At 37.9% G+C, this 15,605-nt stretch overlaps 1 protein-coding gene across 1 annotated transcript in view; it reads right to left on the bottom strand.

Moving 5' to 3' along the window:
• haus6 (HAUS augmin-like complex, subunit 6) overlaps window positions 1-5,367 on the bottom strand; it is a 28,363-nt gene extending 22,996 nt beyond the window's left edge. The window contains 4 exon segments of the mRNA XM_042728406.1: window positions 2,458-2,590; window positions 2,775-2,853; window positions 2,943-3,038; window positions 4,801-5,367. Coding sequence (XP_042584340.1) covers window positions 2,458-2,590; window positions 2,775-2,853; window positions 2,943-3,038; window positions 4,801-4,910 — 418 coding nt within the window. The 5' untranslated portion in view covers window positions 4,911-5,367.
• Window positions 5,368-15,605: the final 10,238 nt, after the last annotated feature.

The raw sequence follows: 15,605 nt of genomic DNA, 5'->3' as shown, positions 1-15,605 counted from the left end.
CATTTTACCTTCATATCATCCTATTTATGAGGTACTGACAGAGAGTACAAATGTCCTGTGTGGACACAAGACAGACTCAACCTGTTGCGACACTGCGGTGTCGTGTCCGGTGTGGACACGGTTCACTCTTCCTCTAAATCTAAAGGAAACACTGTGTATGACGTTTGAGGTCATTTGTGAATTACTATAGACATAGTCCAAATAAAACAATTTGCAACTATTACTGTTATTACACTTGTATACAAAACTTAGTATTATGCTTGTTATAGAGTGACGTCACGTGCACTTCCGCCGGTGGCAGTACGCGGTTGTTACGGTGACCGTTACAGCCCTAAACAAAACAGCACAAAAACTGGATGTAGTTTAGGCAAATGATTGTCTCTAAACTTACAGATACTTTAAGCACTCTTAGATACTGCAAGTACTTGTAATTGTTTCCCCCCCTTTTTATGCTTTTGAATGGCCTCCCTGTTTGTTTACCACGCTGCTCTTTTTATGGGGTTTCTACTTAATGGCCTCCCTGTTTGTTTACCACGCTGCTCTTTTTATGGGGTTTCTACTTCCTGTCAGGTGACTAATCACCTGACAGGCCAACCAGTCAGTTCTTAAAGACATACACACACTCTAAAACTGATAAGAGGCATAAAATGGACTTAAGAACATGTAAATCAATTAAGACTCTCGAATAAACAAAACCACTGTAATAAATAGAGCAGTTAAAACATGTCCCTTGTGTGACAGTGTCACAAAGTTGTGAAGCTATATTTATTTGATTAAGTTCTTAATTGTTTTGATTGATTATTAATTTGTAATTATTTTAAAAAGTAGCCTTCTTATATAATTGAATAAAAACACACTAAATAAATTTTATATAATCGTGATGCATTGTGATATTGAATCGAATTGAATCGTTGACATGATAATTGTAATCAAATCAAATTGTGAAAACAGTGACAATTCACACCCCTATCTGGAACCATATAATGTCTCGAAACATGCATCTGTTCAACCACTACTTCCAACTGTATATTCACATTTTTCCAATCTGGTCTTAGAAAATGTCACTCTACAGAGACAGCTCTTGTAAAAGTATTAAATGACCTGTTGTTAATTATTGACATTGTTTGTACTTTGAAATGGCAATTCATGCACTTATTACATCAAAGCTGGAATATTGTATTTTCTGTACATAGGAATTAATCAGTCATCTCTTGCTTTACTGCAAGCATTACAAAAAGCAGTGGCCAGGCTTCTGATGGGGTTAAAAAAAAATCATTAATACATCATGCCTGTTTTAAAGGGATATTTCACCCAAAAATGAAAATTCTGTCATTAATTACCCTCATGTTGTTCCAAACCCATAAGAACACAAATTAAGATAACGCTGCACACATGTGTGTCGTGAAACTGACTTGAAGACTGACACAGAAGAGAAGTTGTTGTTGAATAAAGTTATTTTTGTTTTCTTTGCAAGCAAAAAGTATTCTCGTGGCTTCATAAAATTACGGTTGAACCCCTGATGTCATATGGATTACTTTAAAGATGACCTTACTACCTTTCTTGGCCTTGAACATGTCAGTTGTGTTGCTGTCTATGAAGGGTCAAAAAGCTCTTGAACATTATCAAAAATCTTTTAATTTTTATTTCTTACAGGTTTGGAATGACATGAGGGTGAGAAATTAATGACAGAATTTGCATTTTTGGGTGAACTATCCCTTTAAGCTCACTACACTGGCTTACCCAGTTCACTATAGAATTGATTTTAAAGTCTTTTTACTGGTATTTAAATCTGTGAATGGCCTGGCTCCCTCTTACTATCTTGTTGATCTTTCATCTGAACATCAGCTCGGGATATCAATAAGTTTTACTGATCAGATGCTATTAACAGTCCCTAAAACTCATCTGAAATCTAGAGGTGACCGTGCTTTTGCAGTGGCTGCACTGCAAAGATTTAGCTTTTAATCATTAGTAGCTTCTATGTTGTTTTATGTTTTGTCATGTTGTATGTTATTTTATAGTTTTCGTTTTGAACAGGACTTTGTTTAGCGCTTCAAGTTTTAAAATTGTGCTTTATAAACAAATTTGTCATTGTTGTTTTTCGACAAGCAATACTTTTGCACAGAATACACGTGTATCCTCACTTACAGATAGTCTGAAAGCTTCCTCTCTACTAGTTCCTCACTTCCTAATACTTATGGTGCAATTAGAGATTTGATATTTCCTTCAAGATGGCTAACTTTGATTGATACCTGGGTCAATAGCTGGAGGACAGAAGTGCAAGGAAACAAGGAAGTTGTGTTTTGAGCATACTCATCCAAGTCTGTATGATATATTGAAAATTTTTTGACTGTGCTCAGGGGGTGCTGTAGAAACCTAATTGAAGAAGTTTGCAAAGTTTCAAAATCCTGATGTTTTTTGTTTTTTTTTTGAGGAATGTTTAGAAAAACAATAGCATACCTGTGGTAAATGTCTTCAGTGTTTTCAGCATGACATGTTTAGATAAGTGGAGCATCAAGTTGATAAATCTTGGTCCAAAAGCAGAGAGCAAATGTGATGCAGCCACCTTAGGAAAAGCATTACCTTCTTCATTCTAAATATATTTATAAAAAAAGAAAAAAAAAAAAAAAAAAAGAACAATAAAACAGTCATTAAAAAGTCAAAAAAATAAATGTACATTCAAAGACTTTTTAAAAAATATATACCTAAACATTTTCTTGCAGTGCAACAGGCACAGTAGTAACAAATAATATACATTAAACATCAAATGAACATACCGCTATCTCTTGGAGCCATGAAAAAGCAACCTTTCGAAACTCTGCATCACCTTTACGATCCCAAATCGGCCAGCAATGTCTATGAAAACAATACGATTTTCAAATTCACAATTCAAATCAGAACAAATGAGGATGACAAAATTTAAAAGAGGTGCTGTATTGTACTACCTGAAGACATCTTGAGCACGTGCAGGATTCAGTTTATTAAATAAAAAGTGGATGACAATGTAGAATGCCTCTTTGTTTGGCTTATCAAACATGTTCCTGTCAAACAAACAAACAAATAACTAACTAAAATTAATATTGTCTTTTTAAAACATATATGTATGTGTATGTGTATGTGTATGTGTGGGTGTGTGTAACAAATAGCAATAATGACTTATTTATTTTTTAAAGGCAATTTATTAAACAAATAAATTAAATATTTATATAAATTATAAATTAATTATTTAAATTAATTATTATATAAAAATTACTATTTAGTTGATTAGCAGATTAAAGTGGGTGGACTTAAACTTGAAAAATGGTGCGTATTGACACTTCCCGCAGTTGAAATAAAATACCTATTGATGTTCATTCATGTTTATTTCATGTTTTAAGTAAATATGATTTGATGATAGATTCACGTGCCTCTAGAACTTAGGAACTAAAATTATCTGTCACGACACATTAAAGAGAATTTCTCTTTTTTTTAAAAAAAAAAAAAAAAAGAAAAGACAAAACTTTAAAGCGAACACTTTGTTTCATACCAGAAGTAACTTGCTCTGTCTTGTCTGTCGGCACGTTGTGTGGGGTGACAGTGGTATAGCTTGTCGGACATAGCAACAGTAAAGAAAGGGGACGGGTCTTTGCGAAGGGTCAGTTAAAGGTACAAGTATCTGGCCATATACACACTTGAGTGAAAGTACATTAAGTATTAAAAAAAGTGGAAGCAACCTAACAAAAATAAAAATAAGAGAGAGGATATTCTTGTTTCATTTTAAATTATCTTAATTGCTTTCTTCAGATGAACACAAAGATTTTTTTTTGGGGGGGGGGGGGGGGGATCCATCCGTCTAAACTTTACTTTACTTTCATGCTTACTTTGTTTGTGTTTTTGAAGCGGTCCTGTATATGTGCATTATATGGACTAAAAAAATTTTTTTTGTTCATCTTAAGAAGTCATATACATCTGGGACAGTATGAGAGTGATGACTGAGAGACCAGAAACATACTCCAGACAGAATACAAGTATGTGTTAAATTAATGATCAGTAACTTAGAATTAACACACACAAATATACATAGCAATATAGACTTCTAAAGATTAAAGATGTTCAGAAGACCAAAAGTGTTCCAGCAAGACGTTCAACCTATGACCAGTTGACACTTTTTTTGTGCTTTTGTTTCTAATTATTATCTGTAATTTGTGATTTTTACCAGGTCCTGGTGCTTTTAACATGTTCATTTTTTATGATGTTAAAAGTGCAGTTTTTTTTGTTGCACAAATTAATGCATACAACTATACATTTTAAAATAGCTGTTCTTTTTAATAAAATAGCCCTGAGTGTAACATAATAGACACATATTTTTAAGTTAAAATTGTATTATTAATAAAAGCTTTTTCTTTTTTTTAAGTGTTACCAAATAGTATAGTATTCTGGTGGAAATGACTGATTTCTAATCAGAATACCTAATTTAATTAATTAAAAATAATATTTATTATTGATTATGATTATATTAAACATTATCCTTATCACTTACAAAAAATTTGTAGCTAATGAGAAACGAGTTGGCACAAGCTGATCAGGAGGACACAGCACACTGAGAAATGTCGACTTGTTGAAAGCAAAAAATAAATTACAAAAAAAAAAAATGCAGCTGGATCAGTGTAATTAAGAAACGAATTATAATGTCACCTGTTATAAGTATCTGACATACTGATATAAGCTATCATTACATATAAACAATCACTGTAAAGGCCTGACGATTGCAAACTAATTAAGAAGCTATTCAGTTAAGAGGGAAAAGAGATGGATTATACTTACATTCCTAGATTTAGATGTTTAATGTTTTTGCTAACTGTATCCGGTCTGAATTCGAGGCACAGAAGACACCACCATAAGTATTTACCGTTTGTTTTCTGTAATTTGGACATCTCGCATAATAGAGCAGCAGACGCTTGAGGATCATACGACAAATACGACTCAACGATTTACTGGACAAACAGTTTGCAAGCTATCAATACTAACCCAATTCCACCATACTAATTATTTTTACGCTTGGTCTAGTTGCGACAGGCTCAGAAAACACACCAAAAAAAAAGTTTTACATGTAACGTAATTAAGAGCACAAGCAACTTCCTTCTAACCGCCAAATTGTTTGAGAGAGTTGTCAGCGTCCGTAGCTAAACGTCGCAAAACTTTGTGTAATCCTGATTTATATCTACAATTGATCGGCTTAAGCAAAATGGCGAAGGCGTCATTCAGATTGGCGAAGGTCTATTCACTGTGTTTATGTATCTGCATTTAAGTGCACGAAAAAACGAGGGCTCGAGAGTGTTGCATGTATGAGGCGGGACCTCGCTCGATTACGTTAGTATCCCTACTACGGCAAGCCGAAAAGATCAAATACGTCAAACAACAAAATGGACGCGTTCTTTGTTTCCGAAGCAGATATATTAAGGAAACCCAAATCTACCCCAAACTTCTCTGCAGTCTTTGGCTCCCGATTAGTCTACTTTGGTCGAATTTGTTTTTCTTTTTCCTCTATTAAACACAATAATCGACATGTTCTGATTCTTTTCCAATGATCTCTAGAACTCCTATTCTAACTTTATGGAATAGTTGTGTTAATGGTGTTGATGGCCTGATACCGTACGTATAGAAGAAAAAATAATGCCATCTGTCTTTGAAACAAAAAAAGCACGTTGAATAGCACTAACTGAAAGAAATAATGCATTGCATTAACAGTGCTTGCATTTTAATGCCTTGTGTTTCCAGGGCTTGCATTTTTAGGTCCTGGAATTTAACGTAGTTGTTTATTTAAGATGTGAATATTTAAATTCAAAATATTTCACAAACATTTTCACTATAAAAAATTCACCTTCCAGAATTCACTTCCAAAATATTTAATCTGTTAAAAAAAAAAAAAAAAAAAAAAAAAAAAAACGATGTATAATATTCGACGGATTGTAAATGGCTTGTGATGTTGATATTGTTTGTACATTTTGTGGTCTATATCATAGACTGTCTGGTGTACATACAGAAACGTCTTTTTTGGTGGGGGGGGGGTCCTTATTACTAACATTTGGGCAACAATATCCAGCATTCAACTTTTGTTTTGAAATGGTTTTATTATTATTATTATTATTATTATTATTATTAAGGGAAGTTTATATGGACACACCCTCGACCCCTCGATTTTAACCATAGACTGTAAAAAAATAAATTTTAACCGAGGGAGCGAGTCTGCTTCATATGCACACTTCAGGACGCTCCATAGACCACAATGCAACACTATTATAACGTCATCCCAGATACCCACCCCAAACACTTCTATGTTTTATGGTTTCAGTCTATGTTCAGTAGTGACCTTTTTGTTGCGGCCGCCATCTTTAGGAGCTTGCGTAGCCGCTACCAAAATAACACTTCACTTCAAAACAATGGTATAAATAAAAAAAAAAATAGATACTTTAGGATTAGTACCTTATTTTCTGTCAAGCGAACTGCTGACTTCACTAAAGTCTAGTGAAAACTTACCAATTTGGCGTTTGACATCTACCTCATACACAATGCCTCTCCGTACACTCGGGACATTTTCGGTTAAATTTTCACCTGCTTGTCCATCGGCCCGGATCCATCTGCCACACCCGGCCTGGATGCCTGTGTACTCACTATCAGATTCTGGGCCGAATCAACCAGACCGGGACCGTAATTTACTGACACTGCCTCATCCAAGCCGGACTCACCAGACTTAGCCCAGTTTCATTTCTATATCTACTGTACTGTTCATTAACATTTAATTTAAACTTGATAACGTTACCTAGACAAAACGTTTACTTTCATTTTAATTCTATAGATTATAATACATAAATAACATTACTTAAATTTATAAACATCTCATTATTATGAAAGCAATTTTAAAGTCCATTAAATAACTAGCTTGACCAAGCTGGCATGAGGAAAATTTATTTACAAAACCATGCAATAACAGCAAAAAATAGCAGTTATACAATAAGTGTAGATAAAATATTTAACAACTTTTGCAAAATTACCCATGCATGTACTTGAATGAATGAGGCATTATATGTACACTTGGACTGTAACACTTAATAAATAAAGGTTTGAACATTAAAAAATGTAAAAGGTTTTTTGAAAAACACATTGGTAAATGGCAAAGTTTTGGAATTAAACATTTTGTACTTGGTAAAATAATTAAATTCAAGTTTATTTGTATAGCGCTTTTTACGATACAAATCATTGCAAAGCAACTTTACAGAAAATAAAGTTTCTACAATATTCAGTGGTAGCTTATCAGTGATGACTGTCAGTTTATGTGCATATGGCAGAAATGTTTGGAAAAATCAATAAAAGACGTAAACAAACAACACTATTTACAGCAATTATGCAATCAAACTTATAGCAAAATGTTGTAGTTCTGTATGTTGTCTCTGGGTTAGCATCATCTGAGGTACTCTAAGGGGTTGGCATCATCTCTTCTCAGGTGTTCTGGATCCAGACTGGAGCTTATGTAAATCCCGTGGCAGAACAGAGAAACAAATAGAGACATAATTAGCATAGCTGCTGTTCCAGCCAAGTAAAATTAATTAGTTTAACCCAAGCTAAAGAATAATAATGCGCATTTTAGCAGATTTAGAGTTTGATGAGTTTAGAGTAGAGATGCAGCGGTGACCGATCAGCCGGCGGTGAGGACGTGCAGGTGTGCCTCGTTGGTTGCCAGGGCGACCCTGATTCCTCCTAGGACGCTCGTCAGAACCCCCCCCCCCCCCCCCCCCAAGCGTCGTTCTGGTCCTGCGGATAAACGGTGAAAGTAGGGGTGAAGTTAGGGGAGGGCGGGAAATGACCCCCGACAGACCTGCATAAGCTGTCCAGATTCGTGAGAGGCCATCCGCATTCCCGTTGGCGGCCCCGGCCCGATGGCGCACCTCAAAGTGGAAGTCCTGGAGCGCTAAGAACCAGCGAGTCACCCTGGCATTGGTGTCCTTGGAGCGGGCCATCCATTGTAGGGGCGCATGGTCGGTTACCACGGTGAACTTGCATCCCAGAAGGTAGTACCGCAGCTCCAGGACTGCCCACTTGATGGCCAGGGCCTCCTTCTCCACGACGGCGTAGTTCCTCTCGGCCGGGGACAGCTTCCTGCTGATATAGATGACCGGATGCTCCTCGCCTTCCTGGACTTGGGACAGGACTGCTCCCAGTCCCGCGTCGGAGGCATCCGTCTGCAACAGGAAGGGGCAGCTGAAGTCCGGAGCGCGAAGGACAGGTGCGGACGTAAGTGCTGTCTTGACCTGGCCGAAGGCCTCTTCTGCCGATGGGGTCAAGCATACTTTCTCCGGCTGCCCCTTCCTGGTCAGGTCTGTCAGGGGGGCTGCTAAAGAGGAGAAGTTGGGGATAAAACATCGGTAATAACCCACCAACCCCAAGAAGGCTCGTACCTGGGTCTTTGTCTGGGGCCTCGGGGCGGATAGGATGGCCTCCACCTTCTTCTTCTGTGGCCGGATGAGACCTCGGCCGACTTGGAAGCCCAGGTACTTGGCCTCAGAGAGGGCTAGGTGGCATTTTCGGGGGTTGGCGGTGAGTCCAGCCCGCCAGAGCTCCGAGAGCACCCTCCGCAGACGATCCAGATGTTCCTCCCATGCCTCGGAGTGGATCACGACATCATCCAGGTAGGCGGCCGCGTACGCCTGGTGGGGCCGCAGGAGGATGTCCATCATTCGCTGGAACGTCACGGGGGCCCCGTGTAGGCCGAAGGGAAGGGTCCGGTACTGCCAATGGCCACTCTACACAGGTAATCGGGAGGAAGCTTTTCTGGCCGCTTCGAGGGGGGCACAACCGCGACTGGATGAGGGTGACCGCACTGCCTGAGTCCAGCAGGGCCCGGAAACGTTTCCCTTCCACCGTCACATCTGCTTCGGGGGCTCCCGATGGTATGCGCTGGTGGACGATGCAGCCTGCCGGCCATGCTCACGGGGGTGACGGCGGTTCAGCGCTGGGCATGGGCTCATCCCGCGGTGGGGGAACCATCGGCCTGCTGACTGGTCGGGGTGCGCCTTCGAGCGGGCGTCGCGCCTGGACCACCCTCGGGGGGGGAAAAGGCGGCGCTCGGTCCCCGGCCTCGCGGTGATGGATGGCATCCGCCAGCTCGATCGCCTCCACGAGGTCCTGGGTGTTGGTCGGGTTCCTCATTCCCACCGCTTGCCGATGGGTGCGGGGTAATGCACGGAGGAGGCGATCGACCACCATTTGCTCCGCTACCTGTGGTACAGTGGGGCTTCCTTCCAGCAGCCAGTGTCGAGCGATGCGGCTGAGCTCGGCGGCCTGGGCACGGGCTGGCACCTGGGGCTTGAATTCCCATTCATGGAACTGTTGGGCCGCGCAGACGGGTGAGAGGCCGAGCCTCGCCAGGATCTCTCGCTTGACCTCGTGATAGTCTTCTGCGGCCGCAAAGGGAAGGGAGAAGTAAGCCCGTTGGGCTTCTCCGGTGAGGAGGGGTGCCAGCGCACGTGCCCACTCGTCCTCGGGCCACACCTCGCGCTGAGGTGTGTTCTTTGGGATTTTGAGGTGAGGAGGGGTGCCATCATCCGCGGTCATTTTTGGTAACAGGTGGGTGGCGTGGGCGCGAGGATCAGGTAGCGGAACGCGCTGGGTGGCGGCGGTACGGACGGCGGCGAGTTCTTCCTCCGTCCGGTCCTGGCGAGTGGCGAGGTGTTCCACAATCTGTTGCTGGCGAATGCTCACCTCCGCGAGACGCTGCAGAACCTCTTCCATCGTGGGGCCAAGCGTGCCTCTTTCCACGGTGCTGGGGCGTGCAAACATGGAAGAGAAAAAAAAAAATGAAGAATTAAGGGCTGGGGCGGTGAACTTGCCGGTGATTCTTCACCGATCTGCCCGCATTCTCCACCACTGTGACGTGGGGAAGAATCACTCGACAAGTTTTGGTTTCGTGAACAACAAAGGCCCCGGAGGGTGGATTTTTTTTTACAACAAAGTGCAGGGTGGCAAGCCGGTGTGGGTAGGCTGGTGCTCAACAGTGCTCTTCAGTGCTCAATCCGAGGGAAAGTGGGTGTCCAAACGTGCTCCAAACATGGTGGGCTGTCGGTCACTCGCTGCTTTCTGGAGAGGAAAATAAGAGAGAGTGTTAGTCCAGCATTTCATCGGCTCGAGACCAGTGTCTGCCTTGTCTGCTCAGCAGGTGCTGTTTAAGAGCCGTGTTCTAACGAGATGCAGCGGTGACCGATCAGCCGGCGGTGAGGACGTGCAGGGGTGCCTCGTTGGTTGCCAGGGCGACGCTGATTCCTCCTAGGACGCTCGTCACAATATATATATATATATATATATATTTACATTTATGACAGCCCAAGCATACCTATATACAAATAGAATGCTGCACCAAACAAATTTGTAAGGGGAAAAATGTAAACAATAAACCAACTCGTAACGGATTCTAAGTGATTAAGATTTTTAGGTCGTTCCAGTTCAGCCCATTGCAAGGGTTATTTATTTATTTATTAATGCCAAGGTACCAAAGATAAAAGTACAGAGAATATCAACAATGCATACAAAGAGGTGACATTACATGCAAAGCACCATTTATAGACATGTAACAATAAATAAATAATTAAAAATGAAAGCTTTAACAAAACAAATGAAAACGATGAAATAAATTAACGGTTTTAAAAGCCTTAAGATTTTTGGAAGATGAAACAGTTTGGATATACTGTTGAACCTCTTTTCCAAAAACAATATATAAAGGATTTTGATGAGTGATTTTACTGCGTTGAATATGAAATTTTGCAAGAAGTAATAATAGGTTAATAATAAAATATTCATTAATTTTGTCTTTTAGTATATTAAAGAAGCCAAACAGTACATCCTTAAAAAGCAGAGAAAAACCCTGCAGCACACTGCGTTTAATAACATTAGAGAATTCAATTCAAAATAGCTGTGTGTGAGGACAATCCCAAAAGATATGCATATCAGTTTCATTAGGGTAACCACAAAAAGAACAGCTTGTATCAATGTCTGATTTAAACCTTTTCAAAAACACTTTAGCTGGGTAAAATATGTGTATCAATTTGAATGAAATTTCTCTAACCTTGTTAGTTATCATGTATTTTGAAGACAGAGTCCATACTTTTTTTTCCAATCAGTATGATCTACCACATTCTTCCAATAAGATATCACATATGGAGTTGTTACAATCGCCTTTTGAAAAAAAGATCTAATCTTATAGTTACATGATGAATGATGTGATAAAAGGAATATTTTTCCTACTGGGATTTCAGATGGGTCTAAAGAAATAGATAAAGTGCTGGATGATCTAACAGAGTCCCTTAAAAGCATAACAGCTCCTTTGGGAATAGCGTCCATGACAATGGAGAATTCTTTAGGAGTTACTGGACAATTAAAGAATTTACATAAGAATTCTTCCTAACATAGAAGAACTTCTGAGTTTAATAACGGGGAAACAATCAAACTGTTTTTCTCAAACCAATTACTAAAAAACAAAGATTTTCTCTAATATTCAATGTCTTGATTGTTCCAAATAAAGTACAGGTGAGGGGAGAAATTGTGCTTAAAGATTAATGACCATGCAAGTAATGCCTGTTTATGAAATTTAGATAAATTGTAAGGGATTCTAGCAATATTATAAATACAGATCAACATTAAAGAGAGACCACCTAATTTGGAAAATAATTAATTGGGGATAAAATTCCAGACCTAGTTTGGATTACACAAAAACTGTCTAATCCAATTAATTTTGAAAGTGTTGTTCAAAGAAGCAAAATAGAGGTAATTCAACTCACCATACACATACTTGTTCATTAATACAGACTTCTTAACATAATGTTGAGAGTAGCTGCTCACAAAGAAGAAATAAATAGGGAGAAATGGGACGACCTTGCCTCACTCCTCTGGATAAACTAAACCTTGGTGAAGTGCCATTCTTTAATTTAATCGAAGCACTTCCATTATTGTAAAGGGTGTTAATTACTCTGCAAAACATATCCCCAAAACCAAATTTATCTAATGAATTAATTATAAATTGGTGCTCTAAAGAATTGAAAGCCTTATAGAAATCTAAGAAAAGAATAAAGCTGTCCTCCTGAATCAAGTCTGAATAATCTAATAAATCAAAAATCAACATTATATTGTTAACAACATGTGTCTTTTGTTAAAAAAAAAGAAAAAAAAATAGAAAAACAAACTGATTTATTTTATTTAATTAAGCCTTGAGTGAGAGTCAGGGGGAGAGTCTCATTCTCTATGCTTTCTTCAAAAACCTTAAGTAAAAAAGGAGACAATTCTTTAGAGAACTGTTTATAAAACTCTGCGATAAGCCCATCCGTTCAGGGAGATTTCTTTTTTTTTTTAAGTTCTAAAATTGAGTTACTAACTTCAGATAAAGTAATTTCACCATCACAAAGATTTCTGTCATCTCTTGAGATATTCTTACAATCTTTAACAGACTCCAGAAAAGTATGGACTGCCTCTTCAGAATGTTTTTTTCATATAGATTACTGTAAAATTTAGCACAGAAATGTGCAAATGCCTGATGATTATTAGTGACAGTACCCTTGATATTAAGAGTTTCAGTTAGTGAAGTACTTTTTCACTAATCTGAAAAAATATGCTGTGTTACATTCACCCTCCTCCAGCCATTTTTGTCTAAATCTAATATAAGCACCCTGTGCCCTATAAGTGTACATCTCATCTAATTTAGACAGCAGGTCAGCATACTCAAGCTTATCAGATTCAGAAAACAACTCTGGGAGTTTAGAAGAAAGTATTGCAATTTTAGACACCACCTTATTTTCTTCTGCTCTCTTAAGTTTAGCTAAATTACTACCAAATTTAAAAAAAATATTTACTCATTTCAAACTTCAACAGCTCCCACTGTCTACAGTATGAATTTAACACTAAAGCTCTTTTCCAGTACTGCTCAATCAATAATGTAATATTCTTTTTAACATCTTCAAAAAGGAGACGAGAATTGTTCAATTTCCAATAAGAAGAAGATGAGCTGAGATTAAGGGATGCAGAAAGACAAATCCTAAAAGAGACGGCACTGTGATCTGTAAGAGGTGTAGCATGAATGCTGAGTGATTTACAACTATTTGCTAGGCTTTGGGAAATGAACCAGTTATCTATTCGGGACTGCTTAGAACGGTCCTTGCTGTTCCATGTATAGAGTCTCTGCTGTGGATATATTTCTCTCCATATATCAACAACACAAAAACGCAACATGAAATTATTCATAACTGGACTTATAGAAGCAGCTCTAGGGGGGTTCCGACAGTAGTGGGCACTCATGCAATGTAATCAATGATGTAAATCCAAGTAAACGAGATGGAGGGAAGTTTGTGAGTGAAGGGCATAAAAAACGAACTGGAATGCAGCCCTTATCAGAACCCTCTCCAATATGGAAACAGAAGAGAAGATACTGTTATAACCATGATCCGTTTAGGACACTCTAACCTTAATTATTAATTGCATATAATAGGAAAAAGTGAGTCAGATAGCTGCAATTACTGTGGAAAAACAGAAACAGTTTAACATGTGCTTTTACATTGTGAGGCATATAATAGACAAAGAAAGCAACTTGTTGAAATTTTTTTTTTTAAGTATATGAGTCATTCTATAATTAGGGGTACATATCATGTCCATGGACTCTATTATCCGTTTTATTAGTTTTTCAATAACTTTTCACTTCAAACAATGATCACTTTTATATCAGGGGACATTTCTAATTCATTTAATACAAAAATCCAACAGTTATCCATCTTTTAGCTTGCAAAAAATGGCATATTCTATACTGTAATTTGTTGTTTTTGTGCTGTCTGATCTGGTAAATGTGAGGTTTTGCAGTTCAGATTAGCTCTAAAATACATGTTTCTGCATATATTTCTTATAAATATTTGTCCAAATTAATCATTAAATTATGAGAAAGACGTTTAAAAAATATCTTGCTCATGCATTTACATTAAATCATCCATTTTGTGTGTGTCCGAGAAATCAGTGTCAACTGTGTTACTCCCTATAAAACCCCCTATAAATTAGCATTGGTTTGTTCCACAGTAACATGTCCAACATCATGTGATGTATTTTTTTTTTTTTTTTTTTTTTGGAGGGAAATTTGAAGACAGTGTGGAAAGTCATAACTTCTCTTCTTCAATATTTTATCTAGATTATTGTCTGCACATACTATAGAGTAGATTAATTGACCGTCAACTGTGTTATCGACATGTTCTAGTGAACTTGCATCACATGTTATATTTATAAATATGTAGAGAAAGAATATAAAAACAAAAGTTAATCAAGGTCATGTATTAACTTGTCCAAGGTCAGCAGTTTGCACATGGCCCTAAAATGGCTGAAATGTCAACTGTGTTACCTGTCAACTAGGTTACCCATCAACTGTAACACAGTTGACAAGGATTAGAACAGTTGACAATGTTGGCAATTTAGGGTCAATTTATACTCCCACTGAGTGTTGTTGATAAAAATATATATTCACAAACTATTGTCATTACACAGAAATTACATATGAATTGCCTAAAACCATGGAAAACAATGGATAAACTTAACTGATCTAATCACGGCCACAATTTCTATGAACTCTGTATCCATAATATTATATACACATTATATTCACATATGTCAAGAGTTAAAAAAGCATTCTGAATTCCTCATGAACCTATTTAATATTATAGATTTGGCATATATCTATTTCTGCTTAGTCATGACTTCATTTACCGTTATAATAATATAATATATATTTATTAACGTTAAAATATATATTATAATGTGTGTGTTTAAAATGCTTTATGGATACTAAGTTCATATTTACCTGTCAACTGTGTTACTTTGTCAGCTGTGTTAATTGTGGTTTTTATGTTAGAAATCTTTTAAATGTGAACTAAACCGTCCAAAAAAAATATGCGGATATCTCTGGAGATGGGTATCTTTGGTAAGGATAGTGAATAACACTAACTTCAGCATACTGTGGATTTATGTTAAAGAAAAGTAACATCCTTCATGACAGCATCCCACAGTACGCACATTATGAAGCCCCAAATTCATATTTTCAAATCAGTTAGACATTCAACCTTAAAGGGGTGGTTGACTGCGATTTCTTTTTCTTTTTTTTCTTCTTTTTTTTACGTTAGTTAGTGTGTAATGTTGCTGTTTGAGCATAAACAATATCTGCAAAGTTGCAGCGCTGAAAGTTCAATGCAAACGGAGATATCATCTTTTACAATTTTGGCAGTTTAATGCCTACAAAAACGGCTGGTAAGGGACCACAATGAGCTTCTTCCCAGGTCCGTTAAGTCACGAACCCAGATAAACCTCGTTGTGCTGCTTTAGAGAAGAGGAAGAGAAAACTATGGGTGCACATAAAAATCTGTTCATATATGAACCGTAGTATGGTGGCCTTGAAGTGCAAAACATGAAAACAAAATAACAAATTACAAACGCAAATGCAAATCTAAAAGTAATAAATAAAAATTAATTCAGAAAACTATATAAGTCATGAAACACAATGACAAATTCGAAAACAAAATAACAATTCAGAAAAAAAAATAGAAGTAATTAAGAACAAGGGCTGC

Source organism: Cyprinus carpio, chromosome B7, assembly GCF_018340385.1.
Source record: "Cyprinus carpio isolate SPL01 chromosome B7, ASM1834038v1, whole genome shotgun sequence".
Classification (NCBI taxonomy): domain Eukaryota; kingdom Metazoa; phylum Chordata; class Actinopteri; order Cypriniformes; family Cyprinidae; genus Cyprinus; species Cyprinus carpio.
The sequence above is the reverse complement of the archived record's forward strand: the minus strand, read 5'-3'. Positions and strand labels throughout refer to the sequence as shown.